Source organism: Haliotis rufescens, unplaced genomic scaffold (genome assembly GCF_023055435.1).
Source record: "Haliotis rufescens isolate VD_foot unplaced genomic scaffold, xgHalRufe1.0.p SCAF_7, whole genome shotgun sequence".
NCBI classification, from domain to species: domain Eukaryota; kingdom Metazoa; phylum Mollusca; class Gastropoda; order Lepetellida; family Haliotidae; genus Haliotis; species Haliotis rufescens.
This window is the reverse complement of record NW_025964361.1, coordinates 58020064-58040301: the sequence shown is the minus strand read 5'-3', so window position 1 is coordinate 58040301 and position 20238 is coordinate 58020064. Positions and strand designations below refer to the sequence as shown.

Below are 20238 nucleotides of genomic sequence, written 5' to 3'. Positions count from 1 at the left end.
AAAGCAAATTTGCTTTATACAAAGTTCAGAGAGCCTGTCAATCAAAGCAAGAAACCCACACTCAATTAGTGTTTCGAAAGCATCATGTCTTCGTAATATAATGCGTTTTCAATGAAATGGAAATGACACTTACATCTATTAAACGGCAGTTACTTAATGTTCTGAAGACAATAAAGCATATATAAAGTGTGCCCTCTTTATACAGTAACAGAATGTAGCTGGACTGAATCCAAATTCCTATCATTATTCGCAGACTCGTCCATTATGGCGTGATCTTACCATTGGACATCCTCACAACCACGTGGGGCAGTCGGGTAGTCTAGTGGTTAAAGCGTTCGCTCGTCACGCCGAAAACCCGGGTTCGATTTCCGACATGGATACAATGTGTGAAGCCCATTTCTGGTGTCCCCCGCCGCGATATTGCTGGAATATTGCTTAAAGCGGCGTAAAACCATACTCACTCACTCACTCACAACCACGGTTGTTTTGGACTTCAGTGGAGACGCCTACTCATGCAATCATACAAGTTTTACAGGTTTCATGTTAGTGCGTTAATCATGCTTCTCACTCTCAACATTACTCGAGATGAACAGCTTTAGGAAACGCCCCACTTTGCTGGTTTATCGCAGTGAATAGATAGATTGGTTTATTTGAAAACGTTCAGTAGATAGTGAAATCGTGCCTTCCTTGATGTTTGAATGACTTCGTAACGGTAGATAACTCATGAGGCATCTTCTTATAATGATCGGTAGAGACCTCACTTGGTTGTCGGAATTGTTTACTATGGGAACCTTGAAAAGAGAAGGAAACCGTGCGCACAGACTTTTGAAATCATTCCGTTTATTGAGGTAGTGCAAGTGATCGTATATAATTACAAGATGTTTAACTACACAAAAAGCAATAAATAAAAAAAAAGGTTAGAGTTATCTATGTTCAGTTATACAATCTATGAGTGATATATTTTACAATAAGTATGGTAATGGTTTTAAAATATTTCTAGACTAACTGGTCGTCACATGTTTTCAAAACACATAGTTTATAGAAATAACTCAAGTACAAAAATCACCGGTGTGACATTAACTCTTTCAACACCAGTAAACCAGAAACTTTTACTGCTTTGACACCGAGCTCCCAGAGATTCTTGTGTGACAGATGAAACCAACATTTATCAAGGAAAATATCTCCTTGTAAAACATCTTTGCTACTACATGTCATACACCATTTGAAAGGTCTGAATCCTACTACTGTTTATAAATAGGAAGTTATGTTTATCACATTATTCAAACAATGTTGCAACAAAAAATGTAAACTAACACATTCATAACGTCCAGATAACAATAACATGAAGAAATACCTCCGTTTCCGTAACTTCGTATGAATAACACGTGCGTCGAAGACTGCCATGTGACACATCATTAGAAAGCTTATTTTTCATCTACACGATAGTAACCCAAGGCTTTACGTAGCTGTAACATCCGATTTTATTGGATAATTATTTCTTGGCGAAATGTGCTACAATGTTCGTTGTCAGTCAAATTATAGCGATAGTACCGTCCTCGTGTGTTTGTTACTTTGTATAATATATTAAAATATTTGCTGCAAACGTCCTTATTTTACTCTTTGACATGTTCGATGTGGACCCGTTGTCGAAGTGTGTGTCCGAGAATATTTTTTCAGAAACGTGTGGGGGAAATAGAGTATTATATTTATCGATAAAAAATAATAATTTGAAATAGAATATATATTTCAGACATTGTTAAATTATGATAGATTCAATAAATGAATAACATGACAGGTAGGTTAATAAAATTAGATACTCTTATGTTGTGACTACGGCTTGGCCGGTGAACCGGTCTAATGATGTTGAAACGGTGTGTGAAAACACAATAACAAACATATAACTATCATAGTCATGAAATATTAATGACACCAAAAGCTCCTACAGCATAGAGATTACAAGCAGGGCTGGAGGCTACGTATAGAATGACCCATTACTCATGCTACTACTCTGGGTTTACCTAGGTTTACAAAATGTGAAAAGTGGTTTGCGTAGTATGCACAACATAGCCGAGTATCATATACAAAATAAGTTGATAAGAAAATACAACAACCTAAATACAAATAAACAAAAAGAATGCACAAATATGTTTGTAAATCTGTAGCGCCAAAGGGAGATAATAATTGCTAGACAATTTTAATGCGCCCCTGGTAACAAACGGCGATAATTCAATATGAACTTTATTACTTATCAACAAAGCTTCCCTTGTCACAATAGGAGGTAATTTATGATATAATAACTTTTGACTTTTTCCTATCAGCATAGCATGAGGTATTTGACATGCCTGAAAAAATATGTAACACTGGTATTACTTTTGTCTAAGCATATAACTTGAAATAGGTTTTACATATTCAGCAAAAACTGAATTTTAAACCCACAAAAACAGAAATATATCTTAGAGTACCCATATATCATTTTATTTAAACAGTCAGTTTGTCACTAGAAAGTCACTTAGGTTTCCCTATCTCACTGTATTCACCATCCGTTCCACGTGACGTGTCGTCAAGGGTTTCATACGTCCCTGTTCCGATAGTGTCGGACACGTCACATGTCAGAACATTGGCACCAGTTCCTAAATCTGTTTTTTCAGACTTAATGGTGGAATAAGTCCCTCCTTGCATTTTGGCGTCATATGAGACTGCACCGAGGCCGTCGTATGTTCTAATTCCTGAGCCAACGTCATCACTGGTCTGTGATCTTTCAGTTTGAGCGTTGGGTACATTGGTTGTGCGCGATGTCTTGTGTAGGCGTCTACAATGTAAGGACATTCTGAGCTTGATGTAAACAAGTATTTGAAAGACATAGATGCAGTATCCAAAATGACGTCATGTTCATGTCAGGTATGATCCTATCTTTGAACTGAAGAAACATATTACTTTTTGACATTTTTTTATATTTCTTGGAAATATATATTGTGACTAGAGTGACTCATTTACCTATTCCTTCTCCTCCAGACAATAGCACTGACGATGACACCTACTGCAACACCAGCCACGAATGCAAGAACCACTGCGACAGCCAACTGGCTAGGGTTAGATCCGGCGGCTTGTACAGACCTTGCTCCTTCTGAATACATAAAGGAAAAGGTCACTCAATAATGTTTATGCATCTAAAATGCATATTTAGCAAAAGTATCGAGAACAACCATTGTCAATAAGTACAAACGTGTTCCTATGTCTAAACTATTTTGTGTCAGCTCCCCAACCTTGTATTGGTCTTGTGGCATTTCAGATTTTATGGTTTATAAAAACCGCCTGCTTGCATACATTTAAAACGGATTGATGTTAAGTTATGAATATGTACCAATCGCTACATGGTCAATGTATAGTTCAATGAATATGACTCTGTGTGTGTGTGCGCGCGCGCGCGCGTGTGTGTGTGTGTGTGTGTGTGTGTGCGTGCGTGCGTGCGTGTGTGTGTGTGACCACGGAGGGTGTCCAATAGGATCCCAGATAGGAATGATGATGGAAGCATAAAAAAAAAACAACTATACAGAAATAACAGCTACATCATTTGCCATGGTGTTTAACACGTGCCTAACATTGTTTCTGATATGACTGGATGTAACACGATTTGATTAACACACTTATGGCAAATTTAGAAAGAATTCTTTTTTGTCCAAATAGAAATTCAACTTTGTATTGGGATATTATTATATAGAAAACTGCACAATATCTGTAAAACACATTGTGACAAAGATGATTATATAATATCATTGTGTCCAGAATTATCCATGTCTTCTTAACAATAAGTATAGTGAATAACCCGTATTAAATAATAAGCAGCAATTACAAGTCGAAGATAAACTTACAGATGTTTACTCAATGTGAATCCTATTCCCAAAACAAATAGTTTTGATAAGACAACTAAAGTATAGCCCACGTTCCAGGAAACATTCACTATTGTGATGTGAGTTATCCCACAAATGTAAAAGTCGATGCATTGCCATGCCATGACTATGAAGTATGTTTTTGAAATGAAGTGAATAAATATACCTTAACGATGTATTACACACACGAGTATAAGAACTTAATGCAGTTACACAGCCATGAGGTAAGACTGGTCTGTCCCATTTGTACACCCATAGGTTGTCAGAACATGACCACCCAAATACATTCTAATGCAACAACACCCCCTGAACAGCAACCCCATGACAGTATATTAGAGTGTATCAAATTTCACAGTTCTTGCATGATTGTCTTCCCAGGCATATTGATATTTGAGACAGTGTACACAATGAATAGACGATCAGAATTCTTAAAAGAAGAGATAAATGCGAAAGTGTACAACATAAGACTGTATCTGTTTTACATTTCAAACACGTACGGCTTTCATAACACATCGTGTTTATCACAACTGAATTAGTATGAAGTATTGAGGACATATTGTCAGAATTTAATTTTCTATCTTTCCCAATGAAAAAGATGGAGATCGATGTGTTTTATATTTTGGCAAACACCAAAGTCACTGCTCACCTTATCAACAGTTTAGTATTTTTGTATCATTGATAGTATTAGACTGATTTACGTTTTTCTGTAAGGAAACAGTAAAGTCTTGATGCCAATGTGACTTTATTATCGCAAATGGATATAATCTTTCGAATTTCCATCAACTGATCGACTACTTTAGCTTTCAATTTGATGTTGCATTACTTTGTTTTACAAATTATCGTTGCACATAATACATTACTTTATTACCGTAGACGTACATCCACTTCCTCGTCCGCTACTCACTGCCTACCTAGTGACATAACATCATTACCTGTACAGTCCGCTCCTGTCCACCCTGTCTCACACCCACAGTCACAGTGCCCTGCTGAGTTACAGGAAGAATTGCCCACACAGTGTCGGGAGGCGCACGTCTTGATACAGTTAGGCCCGTAGTGCTGGCTGTCACAGGCTAATAACACAAAAGCAAATCACGTGATTAACACTTAGGAGATAAATACTTCGTTTTGTTAGATTTGTGTTTAGATGTTTAAAGATGCCCGTGCATCCATTCAGCACACACAAGATTCACACACATCTTGCGCAACGATATATGTATTGACATTGTTACATGAACGTTCTTTAAAATCTAGGAAGGAGGATACACGTGGGACATTTTCCATCTGGTCCTCTTTGTTACCAAGATCAGGAACACCTTCCCTCTCTCGGATGAAATGGTCAATATGACTCATGATCATGTGACAGACTGTGAAGTTCTCACTCAGTTCAAACCCTTTAGTGAAGCATAAATTGAATTGCTCATAAAGAAATCTAAGAAGACCACATGTCCAATAGATCCTGTACCAACGCAACTATTTTTGGATCTTTTGGATGTTCTGATGCCAATCGTTACACAACTGGTGAGCAGTTATCTTGCTTCAGGGATTTTTCCAGATAACCTAAAGCATGCTGTCATCAAACCACTCCTCAAGAAAAGGATCCTAATCAGTTGAAAAACGTTAGACCAGTGTCAAACATATCATTTGTTTCCAAACTAATTGAGAAAGCTGTGGATTAAGGCCTTGAATCACACTTAACTGATAACTCTTTATTGAGCGACTTTTAGTCCTCATATCGGGCTAATCACAGTGATGTTGTATATCCTCAATTACCCCAGAAGTGTTGTAGATAGTGGAAATGTTGCTGTCCTTGTTCTTTTAGATTTATTGGCTACTTTCGATACGGTTGACCATGCACGATTGTATGAAGTAATGGCTCATGATTTACATATTGGTGTTGCCGTGAAGCTTTAAGGCTGATTAGGTCCTATCTGTCAGGTAGAGGCCAAGCAGTCATCATTGACAAGCAGAAGTCTGATACTTTCTACATGGAGTGTGGAGTTCGCCTATGACACAAACAGTCTACAGAAGGTGGTACAGAATCATGGATTGAAACAGCAGACATTTGCAGACGAAACATCAGTATCACTGGGTCGTATTAATGCGTGCTCTACTGACATTAAGTCGTGGATGTCATCAAGGAGGCCTAAGTTAAAAGACGACAAAACCGAATCCATACTAGCTGGAACCAAACATCAACTTTGCAGTGTACCAGAGACTACCTTTACCACCTCGACAATCGCAGATTGACTTCATGGACAAAGTGAAAAGTCTAGGTATGATCATTGACTCAAACCTCACCCTTGATGCCCAAGTTAACCAGCTTTGCAGATCACTTAAGAAGCATTGGTCAGATAAGGCACACCATCACCACAGAAGCGGCTAAGAATCTGATTCAGTCTTTGGTGTTTTCTCGGCTAGACTATGGAAACAGCTTGTTGTGCGGGGCTGCAAAAACAAAAGCTAGACCGTCTCCAGTTAGTGCAGAACACGGCGGCCAGGATTGTGACAAGGCCATCACGTACGTCACACATCACTCCTGTCCTCAAGCATCCACACTGGCTTCCGGTTGAGTCAAGGATCACATACAAAATGCTGTCTTTGACTTGCAAGTATGTCAACAACCAGGCTCCAGCTTATCTCTCCACTCTGCACCAGCGTCATAATCCACCAAGAACTCTTCGATCAGCAAGTCAACACCTGCTATCTGTTCCTCAGCATAGACTTTCCAGCTATGGACTAAAGACCTTCATTGTGGCTACCCCAAAGTGATGGAATGATCTTCAAATTGAGATTATACTTTTCCCAACATTTCAGACATTCAAAGCAAAACTCAAGACACATTTGTTCAAAAAAGCTTTCCAGGGTGACATTTGAACTCGTTTTATTCAATCTGATTTCAGCTAATTTCATATTTCAATTCCAAACATTACAAAACAATTGTTGAAGGAAAAAAGTAATTACTTTTATGGAGCCAATCTTTAACTCGTGTGCTCAGGTGGAGGTGTAATCAGTGGGGTTTTGCAAGGAGATTATTGTTGTGTGCACTCCGTTTTACACTTATAACTCCATAAACGCAACAATCTATTGAAGTCAAGTCATTTAAAGAAATACGTAAAAAAATAACTTGACAGACTGCCTTTTTAATCATTAAACACAAACCATCGTAGACAATAATACGAAATCAGCAACATTGTTCACCGCAATAATGCAACACAAGATGTGTATCTATAAGCTGTTTATATATGTAAGGCTACTGAATGATGCCGTTACCCTCATTGCAATCTTCACCCATCCATCCAGATACGCATGCAGAAATGCATTTTCCGATAACATGGTCACACGGCGAATCGCCTTCACATTTCCTTTTTGAGCAAGTCTTACTGCAGTTCTGCCCAAAGGTACCGTTGTTACATTCTGTGAATGAAAAACAGTGTTATTTGTATGAATCCAGATATCAACGACAGCGACTCTACTTTGGACATGGGGTGTGACATTAACGGGAAACTGACTCATCATCTCACGTTTGGTGCTTACGGGGAAATGATCATACCCACTTCGAAATAGGCCTCATATACATAAAGTGAGAATACATCCAACATACAATGAACCGACTCAAATTAGCATAGAGTTGTGACTTTGCTAATGGGAAATGATGACGTGAGTAATTACATATCTCTTCACGGTTACATGTTCGCTCTCATATCAAATTAGTCCGCATGCTGTGCAGATCAAACACTGATTAATGTATATATGCATTTCTCTGGGGCATAATTCCACTTGATATTGAAAGTGTGAGTGGGTGATTTGAGATGTTAAGTCGCATCAGCAATCTTACAGGTACAAAAAAGATGTATGTCTTTTAATGACCTACCTATGACATGGTAAAAGCAAGTACCATCTTTGAACGTTTTTGGGGTATATAGCGGGGAGGGGATCGAATCGCACACTGCATAGAATCAGTGTCCATTAGACAACGGAGGCAGTTTAAAGTAACTTGTAACATATCACAGTTTGATACAACATGACAGTTCATTTCATAGACTAATACAAGATGTTGATTAGAAGATATTCCAAATTCCATATTCCAACTCTGCTTTGAATTAAATGTCAGCCAGCACCTTCTGTACAGTCCACTCCTCTCCAACCAGCGAGACATGCCGTGTCACATGACCCAGTGTATCGATCACATAACGAGTTGACATAAGAACACTTCCTGTCACTACATATGTTCACACAGTTGACTCCATAGTGATCAGCTTCACATTCTACAGGAAAAACAAAAACGTGAGTATTACTGAATCAAAATGTTCTTTTCGGGGATTAGTTATTATATGGTTTGCCTATATTCCAGTTATTACAAATGGATCACTAGGAATTCAAGTGATTCAAGTGTAGTACGTGAAAATGTGTAAGTAGTTGCCAGTGTCATGTGTGTATCATAGTACAACAACACAACCTATCAAACTCCACAACCACAATTCATGTACTTTTGCATATAAGTTATTTTGTAATTAGTAACTCATCGAGACAGTTATTTATCACGGTAGAGGAAATCTGCTATATATTCTACGACTGCTTGTAAGATAATATTGCATAAGACCTACGCGTGTCCCATTGATGTTACGCACTCTACAATCTTGCTGACATAATAAAACACCATTGATGACGTCAGGATAATAATGAATTCACATTGCAAAAAGGTTCAGGTCATATTGAAACAGTTAGTGACTCGACGCTGTAATTAATTAAAAGCAACAAAATCATTTCCATAATCATATTATATCTCTGCCAAAAGCAGAATCGATTACATCATATGCCTTTGTTGATTAATCGCTGTCAAATAGTGAGGGTACCAGGTGCTGGCGAGAGGGTGAACACATAAATGGAAAGTTAAAGCCATCCTTGGCTAGCAATCTGGTGGATATTATTTTGTCAGTCAGGGTCTTTTTGCCTATATCTAAATATGAAACAGATTAGGTTGTTCCACTGATCTTTCTTATTTCTATCTCAGATGCGTCATTTGACCATTATTGATCGATATACCTGAAGCTCCAGTTGATGTTCTTATCCAAATCTAGGGCACGGGTGGCCCAGTCGTCTAATGTGCCGTATTTCGCTGTGTAGACTTGCGACCCTCAGTCACGCCAGAAACCTATGGTTGTATGTTCGAATCCTGGCTCATCCCGATTATGATACACCATAGCTTTACATTAAGCTGACTTGTCTCCCTGCCAACCTGGTCTACAGTCTTCAGGACACACAACACTGACTTAATCTCATCATCTGTATCTCACCTGACTCTTTGTCACCCTGGTATACAGTCTCCATGAGACACATCACTGACTGAATCTCATCACCTATGTCACCTCTGTCTCCCCTGACACCGTGATCTACATTCTCCAGGACACACACCATTGGCTGAATCTCCTCACCTGCATCGAGCCTGTCCCCTGCCACCTCCGTCGTCAGTCTCCAGGACACACACAACAGACTAAATCCCCTCACCTGTATCACACCTGTCTCCCTGCCATCCTGGTCTACAGTCTCCAGGACACACCCCACTGACAGGGTGACAGACCTCTTCAGCACAGTGACAGGATTGATTACAGTTTTGGCCATACAGACGTGGACTGCAAACTTAGGACGGAATGCCAAAAAACTGATAATTTAGTCAATTCGAAATTATCAGGTCGCACACAATTCTACTGATGAATTACGCTATCATTGCACATATTGCCCACATTTACAATGAAACTGTACCATTAAACATGTAGCACAATTACATTATTATTGTTTGCTGCTTATTTCGTGTTGCTTTCTGTGTGTATCTGTTCAGTGTTCGTTTTCCTCACGTGGTCCTTTTACGTGAGCAGCTAGGTATGTTTTGATCCCTAGCCACAAATTATAAAGCTACGATATGCATATATGTACGAACAGTTTGCAAAAATCGAATTGTAGATTTTTAATAAGAACTTGTAATAATTCAAGTAAACATGTCTGAAATTTGCTCTCTGTTAACACATACTCATTCCGAATGTGATATCCACGCAGACAGAATGAAATCAGCATGAAATCATACCATATATTTCGACTTCACAAAGACTGAGGAATGTGGTGTTAGTGATGGTGAAGTATCGCCCTCTGTCATCGCATGTAACGTTGTAGATGCTGTTGCCTGTGACATCGGTGTCGGAGGGGAAGGTGTAGCATGGGACGCCGAGTGAGGTGCTGGTGTTACTCAGGTAGAGTACAATGGGAAGGATTCTATCTGGATCTGAAAAGGTTTTACTGTAAATACAATGTTCAGTAGATAGATAGGCTATCTAATATTAAAACTCACTTTATATGTATCTGTATGTGTTAGAAGCGATGTTGCATGATAATAACAACACAGGGACGAACAAAACGGTTGTTGTCTTTGTACTGTGTGTAAGCAAACATGCCAGTGTTCATTAGACAATGGTCCCTTTACTATCCGGTGTTCAAAATGCTTTTAGTTTCATGACATCTACCTGTGATGAACAACTGTTATTCAAACTGATCAATCCACACACTCTCTGCAACGTCAGTATTTCAAAAAGATTTCTACAGGGCTTTCATTAGTGCCCTAAAAGAAATTCGACGATAGCACATTGGATTTATCGCAACATGTCACAATATGGGCAAACATTATCTGGATATAAATTAGATGTCTTAAATGACATTGAATCCATACTCTGAAGTGGATGGTAAATCCTGACGTCATGTAGTCTGTACTGCTGTCCAAGGTCCACTGTCCACAAGCTCCATACGTTGTCAGCAGAGTTGAAACAGGATCCACTCCACACACTCTGAGCCCGGTTCCCATCTACCACTTTGTCTGCAGACCACGCAGTGTTGTAAAGGGGAGTTGGGGAGTAGGCATGTCTTCTGTAGGCAACGTTTTCTGTTTAGAAATATACATATCAAAGATGGAAAGGTATTCCAGTGATGAGCTAAATAATGTAGCAAATAGTCATTAACAAAACAAAAGCCACAAATACTCTTTCAGAATCACCAGGTAAACTGTATATCAATTGAAACATTAATTGTATTATTTCCAAGAGCGTCGTACGACTTGTGCACAACCGTTGTTTGATCAGGGTTATAACATTCAAGGCATTTGTAAAGGCTTTCAAAAAGTGTTTTGGTACTACACAAGTGGAGGATGTTTCCAAATTTGACGCATCAGTGACAAAGAATTATGTCTGATGCCATTCCCTATCTGTACATGTTAAGATGAACATTTCACTTGCCTCTGCATGTGTTTGTGACGGGTGCCTCCGGTTCGGCAGGATATGCTCACCTTTTTGGAAACACCGTATATGATCGCTACTTAATAGTGATTCATAAACACATAATTATGATATAGTCAGAATCATATAATGGACTTATGGAAATGTTGGGTTTTTTGTTTTAATAAAAAGGTTGTTATCGAAAAGTACCAGACACCATCTGGAGAGGGGATAAGTGATCGGATATACACGTAGACTGGCAGAATGACTCTTGCCATAAAAATATGGAACGGCATTAGATATTTCACTTCATTATTTAAATACTGGAGTCTGGAGTCATAGTAAAAACAGTAAGTATTGAGCTTTCCCAGAATATTTACAAAACCCTGCTTTCAGAATAAACGTACAGAATCTGTCACCAACAAACATTTCATATGGTTTATTGGATCATGAAGTCTAGATTAACTTGAAAACACTGATTTTGTAATTCATAAATAAATCAGTAGCTATCATTATTCATACAAGTTTTTATGGGGATTATCATTCATATTTGCTCCATGCATTTAATTTATATCTATATTTATATCACATGCTTGTTTCTGTATATGTTACCACTCTGCATTGCAAGACAATCACATCTTCCACAGCTTTTACGCCAAGTGGAATATGTTTCGGCAGAAAACCTAGGATGGTTATTCTCTTGCATCAACAACTTATATTCTATTTCCCACATCGTGTAGGTATGACCATGTTTTGTATTGTGTGTGTATCTCAGTATGCATTTTGTTCCCCATGTAGTAGTATTTGTAATATATACATTAAATAATAATGACAGTAAAACCTCAACCACGCATGAATCCAGAAATGACTTTGCATAACACTGGAGGATGATTGATCAGTGGGTTCGAATTAGAATAAGAGGTATCTGTTATCTGGTCCACAATAAGACTATCTCAAATTAAAAATGCAGTAGGTTTACCTACTTTCCACGATAAGGACACGAATATTTTGAAGACGGTGCTTTCTTGGAACGCGTACTAACACATGGGCAAATAGGCCAGCTTACTTCGGACGTGCCCGAAAAGGGGCAGCGACAAACATGAAAATGTAATCTCTCAAGTTCACGTGCCTCGTGGTTGAATTAACCATTTCAACGACTAGACACTTTGTCCTCGTGGTCTAACCTATGCATAGATATATACTTAATTTCATTGCAACCTCCTGCATTTGCACTGCTTGGGCTCAACCAAGTTATTTCTTGGAAATTAACATGACATCTTCCGTGACAGATCATAGAAATAGTGAGAAAAACACTGAACTACCCTATTTCTCAAATGTCTTATTTAAATCACAGTGTTGAAGTATCCAGAAGATACAGTAATTCAGAATGCCTATCACGCCATCCCGAACATCGACGTGTCTCAACTTGACTTACTTCCATTACCTTTTTAATCAGTTTGACGTTAAACATTATTCAGTGTTAAGTTAGAATTTAGGTTAGCCAATGATTTTGATAATGACTGTATTAATGCAAAGGGATAATTTATTTGAAAGCAGTTCTTCCTTAAATCAGATTGGTAGTTTATTAAATATTGAGAAAAGTCTTATGAAGGCCACTGGTCCATACACATGACATTTGTATAGATATATACAAACTTTTACTCATCATGGTAAATAAATAAATATCTTTTGCTCAGTTTAGCTTTGCGAAACTAATTTACATGTGTTGTTTAGCATTATTTCACAATTTCCAGACAATATCAATTTTGTCGTCTAATAATCATCTTACAATGTTTCTTGTCTGAGATTACAGATATATATATATCAGGCTCTAACTCCATATACAGGCTAAATCTGGAGCCATTGTTCAAGGTGATATTCCCGGACTGAAAATACATATGTATTTGGTCATTGTTAAATATCTTAAGAAAAGCTACTTATCACCAACAAAGATCGAATATGTGACATATATTTATTATATCCAGAATTATCATAACATAAAAAACATACTGAAGGCTTTTTACGGTACCCTACCATCATGCATCTCTATCAAAGGGTAACGACCACATTCACCAGAGGCAATAACATTTGGTGTCTTGAGTCCAACTTTTACAACTTTCGTACATGCCATTAAATGTACATATTCTATCTTGTCATATCTTTGTAGACTTCAGAACCAGTTAACAGAATTGGCTGTATTTGTGTATCAAATATTTTTGAACATACAACAGTGTCGACCAGGTCATGTTTGCTTGATTTGACAGTTACTTTCATGAGAGCTCGTTTATCTCTAACTAATATCCAATGCATTTATTCATTAAGTACAAGTACAAGAGAAAATTTACCTAAATAGGTATGTGTTTTTACAGAAAACATCTGATTCCCTTTACCTTCCCTTTATAAAACCACACTCCTTTTAAACTTGGTATGTAGTACATAATGATGGGTTTTAAGGAGCAAGTGATCATTTGATTATCTGAAAATAAACTTACGTGGCTTCGACAATTCCAACTACTGGAAATATAAGACTCAGCCAACCATCACTCACAACTTTTATGATAACCACAGAGTAAACTACATTTTCTCTATGAACATCGGAGACAAATCTTATATTTTCGGTTTGAAGGATAATAAAGGTATCGACTTCATGTAAGTTAATCTCCTAAATCAACACCCCACCTTTCTGGCAGTTAGTTCTTTCTCCTCCAACCCAACCAGCATCACAGTCTCCTCCACAAGCTCCTGTTGTCTGGTCACAGGAATCTCCACAGTGACAGGGGTAGGTGCAGGAATCACCAAACTGTCCTAGGGGGCATGTACCTGTGGATATCATTTAAACAATGACAGGAATTGTTTAAACACTTCCAACAGAGGTGCCTTCAATGGACAATATTTTTGTCCAGATTGAAGAACAGTTACTCTACCCTTTAGTTAACATAAGCAATAGTCCAACCTGATATTTTGTACACTGGTTTCTGAGTCAATATGCTCCAAGTCAAGTTTAAACTATTCCGTCTTAGTCGTCACCAACAAATGCTAGTTTACGAATGATTACACCATTACCTCGGAAACTACTTGGTCCTGATCAGTCAGAGTGCGATTATGATATGTACATAATTATAGGTTATTCCAATCTTTACAGGTTGTTTATGTAGATGACACGATATGAATCAAGCGTGTATTTGAAATGTTAGGGTCAAATTTGAGGCTTATCTATACATATATGCGACTGTGACGCGAATTACCTATATTCGGTGTCATCGTGCCCAGTGGCAGGTATAGTAGTCGTCATACAACTGAAATATAGATGGCTGCATTGTTAAACAAATGCTCTGCGCTATCCACTATTCATCTACTACCGACAAACACTAAGGAACTAATGATTTAAATGTAGCTGTCGTTGAGGTGTACATTTATAATACCTCGTCACAATGAAATTTCACATCTTGCATGAACAGCACGTGAACTCACAATCACTAATGAACTTGAGCTGAGCACACTTTAATTAAAACGCACCTGTGACAGCATCCCAATCAACATACACCATGGCGTACTCTTGGTACGGCAGATGGTTGACGTCAATATATCAAGTTCACAGAATGTTTGGCAAATCAAAATGTGTAATTACTGGACTATGGAACAATTATCGTTAAACGGGTTGGTGCGGAATAATGAGACCTGGGCGTGGCAGGCCTAAACAACGACACCTCGACAATACATTAATTGCACTACGCAGTAGATTAAAATCTACTCCTGTTGTCAGTAGAGAATTCCGTACAATGACAGGAAGGCAAATTTCAACATCTACCGTTAAAAACCAGCCCGCCAGAAAGCCCAAACACCATAGAAAAGTCGGCAAAGATTGGGGTGGAGTAGACAAAACCATGGACGGGCGTTGCACCAATGGCGTTGCACCATATTTACAGACGAAGGATTGCCACAGATGGCAGAAAAAGTTGTTGGTGACGCAGCCTCGAGCTGTATGCCAGGGCAACAATTCGTGACCATGATCGATGTGGGGGCGGTGGTGTCATGATGAGGGACGGTATCACACATGACAGGCACAGGGATTTGGTTATTGTGAGTGGACCTTTTGAATGATCAGAGATCTGTTGACAACATTTTGCGTCGTTCTTCCATTCACTAGAATTATCGGCGGAAATTTTGAACTGCAAAATGACAATGCCAGTTCACATCGTACCCAGGTCGTCACCGATTATCTCCGACGAAAAGGCAAAAGCACATTCGACTTGCCCGCTACATTCCTTGTCCCTAATAGAGCATCTGTGGGATAGTCTCGGGCGGAGAGTGGAGGTCAGGGACCCAGCAACGCCAACATGGCACAGCTTGGGAGAGTTCTTCAGGCGGAGTGGCAGTGCAATACCAAGGGCAACCATATCATGATATCATAACAAGTACTATATGTATATAGCAATGTCTTGGTATTAACTCGCCAAGGGAAGAAACCCCGACCTTCCGCTCTCCATGGAGACGCTGTATCCACTACACGACAGAGGCGTCAATTATTATAGACACTCACTTACAAATCAGGTTTAGAGTTGCAAGGTGGCTTCATCAAAAGAGATGACTCGTTGCATTACGCTGTGCTCAAGCAATATTCCTTTTCAAAGTTATTTTAGGCACAATGTTAACTGGGTCATACTTGCTCGATGGTGTCTAACTGACACTGGCCTCGGTAACACTGTTACAATGAGGTAAGGGTGAACGTGTCATCATATAATACACTGTAGGTAAAGTAAGGAGAACTTACCTGTGAAAACGTACAGCGTTATGGATAAACAATTCTGATTTATTTGTAAGAATCTACATGGAAACGTGAAGATATGCAACAAACAAGAAGTCGTCATCCACAAAGCTTTATGTTTATCTTATTTACCCATGAACTTCTAGAATGTCAAACAAACACTGACAATTTACCTGTTACAAGCTTTATCCAACAGGCTGACAACATCACGCTGGCAGTCAGTGTCCACATACCCGCCATGTTTGCTAACCAGGAAGTTGTTTCTGCTTGACTTATTAGCTAGGGACACCTGCATGTACTGCTGCATGAGTAAATGTACACTTGTGATCGGGAAAACGTGGAAAGCTGCTTACATACATTGTAAACAAATTTGACATGCACGTATTCCTTTGTAATTAACCATGCGAGGAAACGCAGTGAAAGCTCAGTTCATATTAATATGAACAAATACTGAGTTTGTTTTCTGTCAACACTTAAGACAAAATAAATGTTTGGTGGCCAGTGGTTTTCACCTTTCAAAACATATCTTAAGTTCAAGGAAATCGTAATACATGACGTTGACATGGTGCACGCATTTGTGGCCCAGTAACATTTTCCGGTGGTATGTTATGATTTGGTGCCAGGGTAGAAGGTAGAATGTGGCTCCGTAATATGAGGAGTGTAAATGGTTCGTTAGTGTTTACCGTGTCCCATAACCACCAGCAAGTTATGTATTGCAACCAGGAAGGTCAAAGGCGTCACTAGGCTGAACTTGTCGTGGATTCGGATCCAATATTCGCACTATTTAAGATCACTGCACAAGTCGAGGGTTTTCATAACGTGAAAAAAACGTCTGCCTTCGTCAGTTTTTGAATTATACACGCCAATGATCGCTTTGCTATAGTACTCGAATGGCAAACATACCATGTTTACTGCTGAACATGGGAATCCGATCCTCTCCCTCTCCGTGGTATGGCACTAATGTGTGAGACAACCATCAAAATAAGATTTATGATATACACACGACCATTGCGTTTTTGACGCTTTTTAAAGTTATTGGAGAATCTCGTTGCAACTATCGACTAAATGGAGAGAATTGCAGCACATGTTGCTTACTTCGTTTCAATGACAGTTATACTTCCTTAATTATGCGACTGTATGAAAAGCATACATCTGAAACATTATACATTGTGACTGTACAGTTTGTATTCGAGAGAGTGGAACAACTGGATTGTAAACTCGGGTGTTTCATCAAGGTAACAGCACAAAGGGATAACGGCTACCAGGAACAAACACAACTTCCTCCAGTTGTTAGGTAAAAGTTAAAATGTAATGCTATCACATTATAAAGGTACACGCTATTTGAGTACGTTATCGGGTTGAAACACATATACGTTTATCCAAATTCTTAATTAGAGGATGTATATCAATTCTAACATATAACGTGATTCGGTTAAATATCAAATATCAAAGAGAACAAAGATACCTCTACCAATGGCTGTAACATACAGCTTTGTCATATAATGGGTATAGTTTCTCGGCAGGATAAAGCCAACGGATAAAAACGATATCCGTTGGGGTCATATGCGGATAGAGATGCAAATATCAAAGGTCAAGTAGGGACTACTTTCAGTGTTTATAAACAAACATGGCGCGTCGCCCTCGTCATTCGGCGATCGAGTCAGATTTAACCATCGGGAATCTGGATAAACTACAGAGATAATTGCTTTCATTATCAAAAGAACAGTCTAATATACTGAAAATCATTGTCTTACTGTGACGTAGCTAAGGCATTTTATAAGTTTTGGTAACTTTGGAGATTTCGACACAATTTTGCGAGGGCAGTGATTGTAGACCTCTGCGGCTTGAACCTTTCTCCACAAATTAAAATAGTTGGATTTGGCCGAAATATGTTTGAATTGTTACCCTGTTTCGTTTTGTCGCTGTTTGTACATCTGACTACACTTCTTAACGTTATGACAGGACAGACCGACTGTCAACAACGTCTGACCGTGGCCCTGACGTCTCTAGACTAGGGTTAGAGTAGCTTCCCTTTGACTCTAGCAGACAGACCGATGGATTGCCGCGAAAGGCAATTAAAAACAATTGCTGTTTTGCGTATATGTTGCTTCGCCACTGTATAAGAAACAGATTTCAGTTGGAACTATATTGGCTACTGTCACTGTCCGACTGACATGTCACTTACATGGTGACGTAATAAATATTAATGCGCGCATTCCAGGAAAACTCGCAATGTTTCGGTAATGTTTGTAAGAAAGGGAAAGCGATTTTGAAGCACAGAATTAAAGAATGACATTATATGATAAAGAGATTATCACGCTTGTGTGTTTGGGGATGGTAAATATCCTGGATTAGGAATAAACACTATGTATTTAGCTCGCCAAGGCTCGCTAAATACAATGTTTATTCCTAATGCAGGATATTTACCATCCCAAAACACACTCGCGTGATAACCTCTATTTATCACTGCGCATATCACTTAGATATGTCATAAACATATTGTCGTGGGTTCTATTCTATTTATGTGTGTCTATAACATTATATTTGTCAGTAGCATACTATACCAAGCTGACTAGCCGTGACATCAATGTTAGTGAGGAATGTCAAACACTGACAAAGTTTAAAATGTCGAGTTGTAGATCAGCTGGAACCACTCACGCTTGTTTTCCTGAACCAAGTGAGCGAAACAACAGCGAAGGGTCTTTCAGAAGCAAACTCATCATAACTTACACATAATATAGTCAGTGAAGGTATCTCTTTCTTCCCTATTCAAATGTACAGATATTACTCTGAATACCACTGTTGCTTACATGGCTATTTTGTATTTATAACTGAAAGTGAAATAAGTTAAGCACTTCAAATATTGAGTAAAAACAAAGAAGCTTACATCATGTACAATGATAGTTCATGATTACATTCACAGCAATGGAGCCAGATAGCTTTCCGGACCACCGAGTGCATGTACTATGATACGCATGATACGCGTTTTCAATCACATAAAAACCTGCAGGACATATTTTTGCCTTCCACACAGCTCAGGGCAACATACATGTGACACACTTGTCTCACTGGTCATATACAATGATGATATATACAATTATTGATACAATAATGTATCGCGACCTGCTTCCGTGGTCTAGTGGAGCGTCAGCCTGAGAGGGGAAGGTCGGTGGTTCAATCATCTTGCTGCGTCATACCAAAATACATGATTAAGATGGTACTTGTTGTTACACTGCCTGGCGCTCGGCATTACTGTTCCAAATCAAAGATAGGTCGTCTCGGAGTCAGAATAAGGTGTTGTTATTGTGTTATGTTTAGAAAGTAGTTTTGTATGTTTTGTGAGTTCTATGCTGTCGCTTTGCTTTAAAGTATTAACAGGAAACTCATAACCCTGCATGCGTTTGAATGATTTTAGGATTCAGATAGTCGGTGTACCATTCATAAGGCACCATCGAGTGTTACTATCATTGTATTATTTGAAACCTCATCAAATATGAACTTTATCAGCAGACCGAAGCTACCCTGTTGACGGTCAGTCATCGAGACACTCGCCATTGCACACGACCGGGAAGTTGTTTACGGATCAGTGTTAGCGTACACAGGCTATTGACAAGGGGCCTGGTGTCTCTGTCATTATAACAAAAGCACTATACTAAGCGTATACTAAGCCGAACTTTGACATAAAATTGTAATAATGCAAGCACCATCCAATCATAAAGGTTCAGATTAACACCAGGGGCGGTCGGGTAGCCCAGTGGTTAAAGCGTTCGCTCGTCACGCCGAAGACCCGCGTTCGATTCCCGACATGGGTACAATGTGTGAAGCCCATTTCTTGTGTACCCCGCCGTGATATTGCTGGAATATTGCTAATAGTGGCGTAAAACCATACTCACTCACTCACTTAGATTATCACCAAAATAATAGTTTTTGTCGAAGCATCATCACAAAATTCACGCGCCACAGTCGATTAACAAATGTAAACGTTTTGTTGCAAATGGATGCATTGTTGCATTAGACAGTCATCAGAAACTTCGTGTTCGCTGTGTCGGCAGATGCACTCCCGTATCGTGAATGTGTGGTGCGCGTAATTGATGTTATCCAAAGAAAGTTACAGAGTTCATAACAAATATAATATCTGTTCACTTGCATGAAATCATATGACTGGTGCGATGAGTAGATCGTGTCTCGGGCTCGCTCCGCGTTTTTAGAATCTTCATCTTATCCGTTCTTCTTATTGATATCAGTCTATTGTCGAATCATAAGCTGCAAATGTTATTCATACGCTACCCTTATACCAGCAACGTATTTGTGTAACGTTGCATTTAGTTTTTGC

The 20238-nt window shown here is 38.9% G+C and overlaps 2 protein-coding genes across 2 annotated transcripts in view; both read right to left on the bottom strand.

Annotated features, from left to right (window-relative positions):
* Positions 1–20238, bottom strand: part of LOC125376068 (multiple epidermal growth factor-like domains protein 10) — an 86830-nt gene that overhangs the window by 40386 nt on the left and 26206 nt on the right. The gene's annotated exons all lie outside the window — the stretch shown is intronic.
* LOC124125204 (multiple epidermal growth factor-like domains protein 10) lies at positions 848–16183 on the bottom strand. Its single transcript, XM_046488480.2, has 10 exons — positions 16079–16183; positions 13820–13960; positions 10603–10812; positions 9967–10161; positions 9393–9524; positions 8006–8152; positions 7158–7301; positions 4820–4957; positions 2995–3124; positions 848–2809 (listed from the first exon to the last, which is right to left on the bottom strand). The coding sequence occupies exons 1-10, from the start codon at positions 16143–16145 to the stop codon at positions 2506–2508; spliced, it is 1608 nt and encodes a 535-aa protein (XP_046344436.1). The 5' UTR covers positions 16146–16183; the 3' UTR covers positions 848–2505.

Bases quoted from the DNA above. Each gene is read 5' to 3' on its own strand.
- LOC124125204 (XM_046488480.2), bottom strand. From the start codon at position 16,145: ATGGCGGGTATGTGGACACTGACTGCCAGCGTGATGTTGTCAGCCTGT. The intron at 8,153-9,392 runs GTGAGGGGATTT...TTTTTCCTGTAG, and splicing joins GGGAGACAGGTGTGATACAG to AATGTGAAGCTGATCACTAT. The intron at 3,125-4,819 runs GTAATGATGTTA...TTATGTATTCAG, and splicing joins GACAGGAGCGGACTGTACAG to AAGGAGCAAGGTCTGTACAA.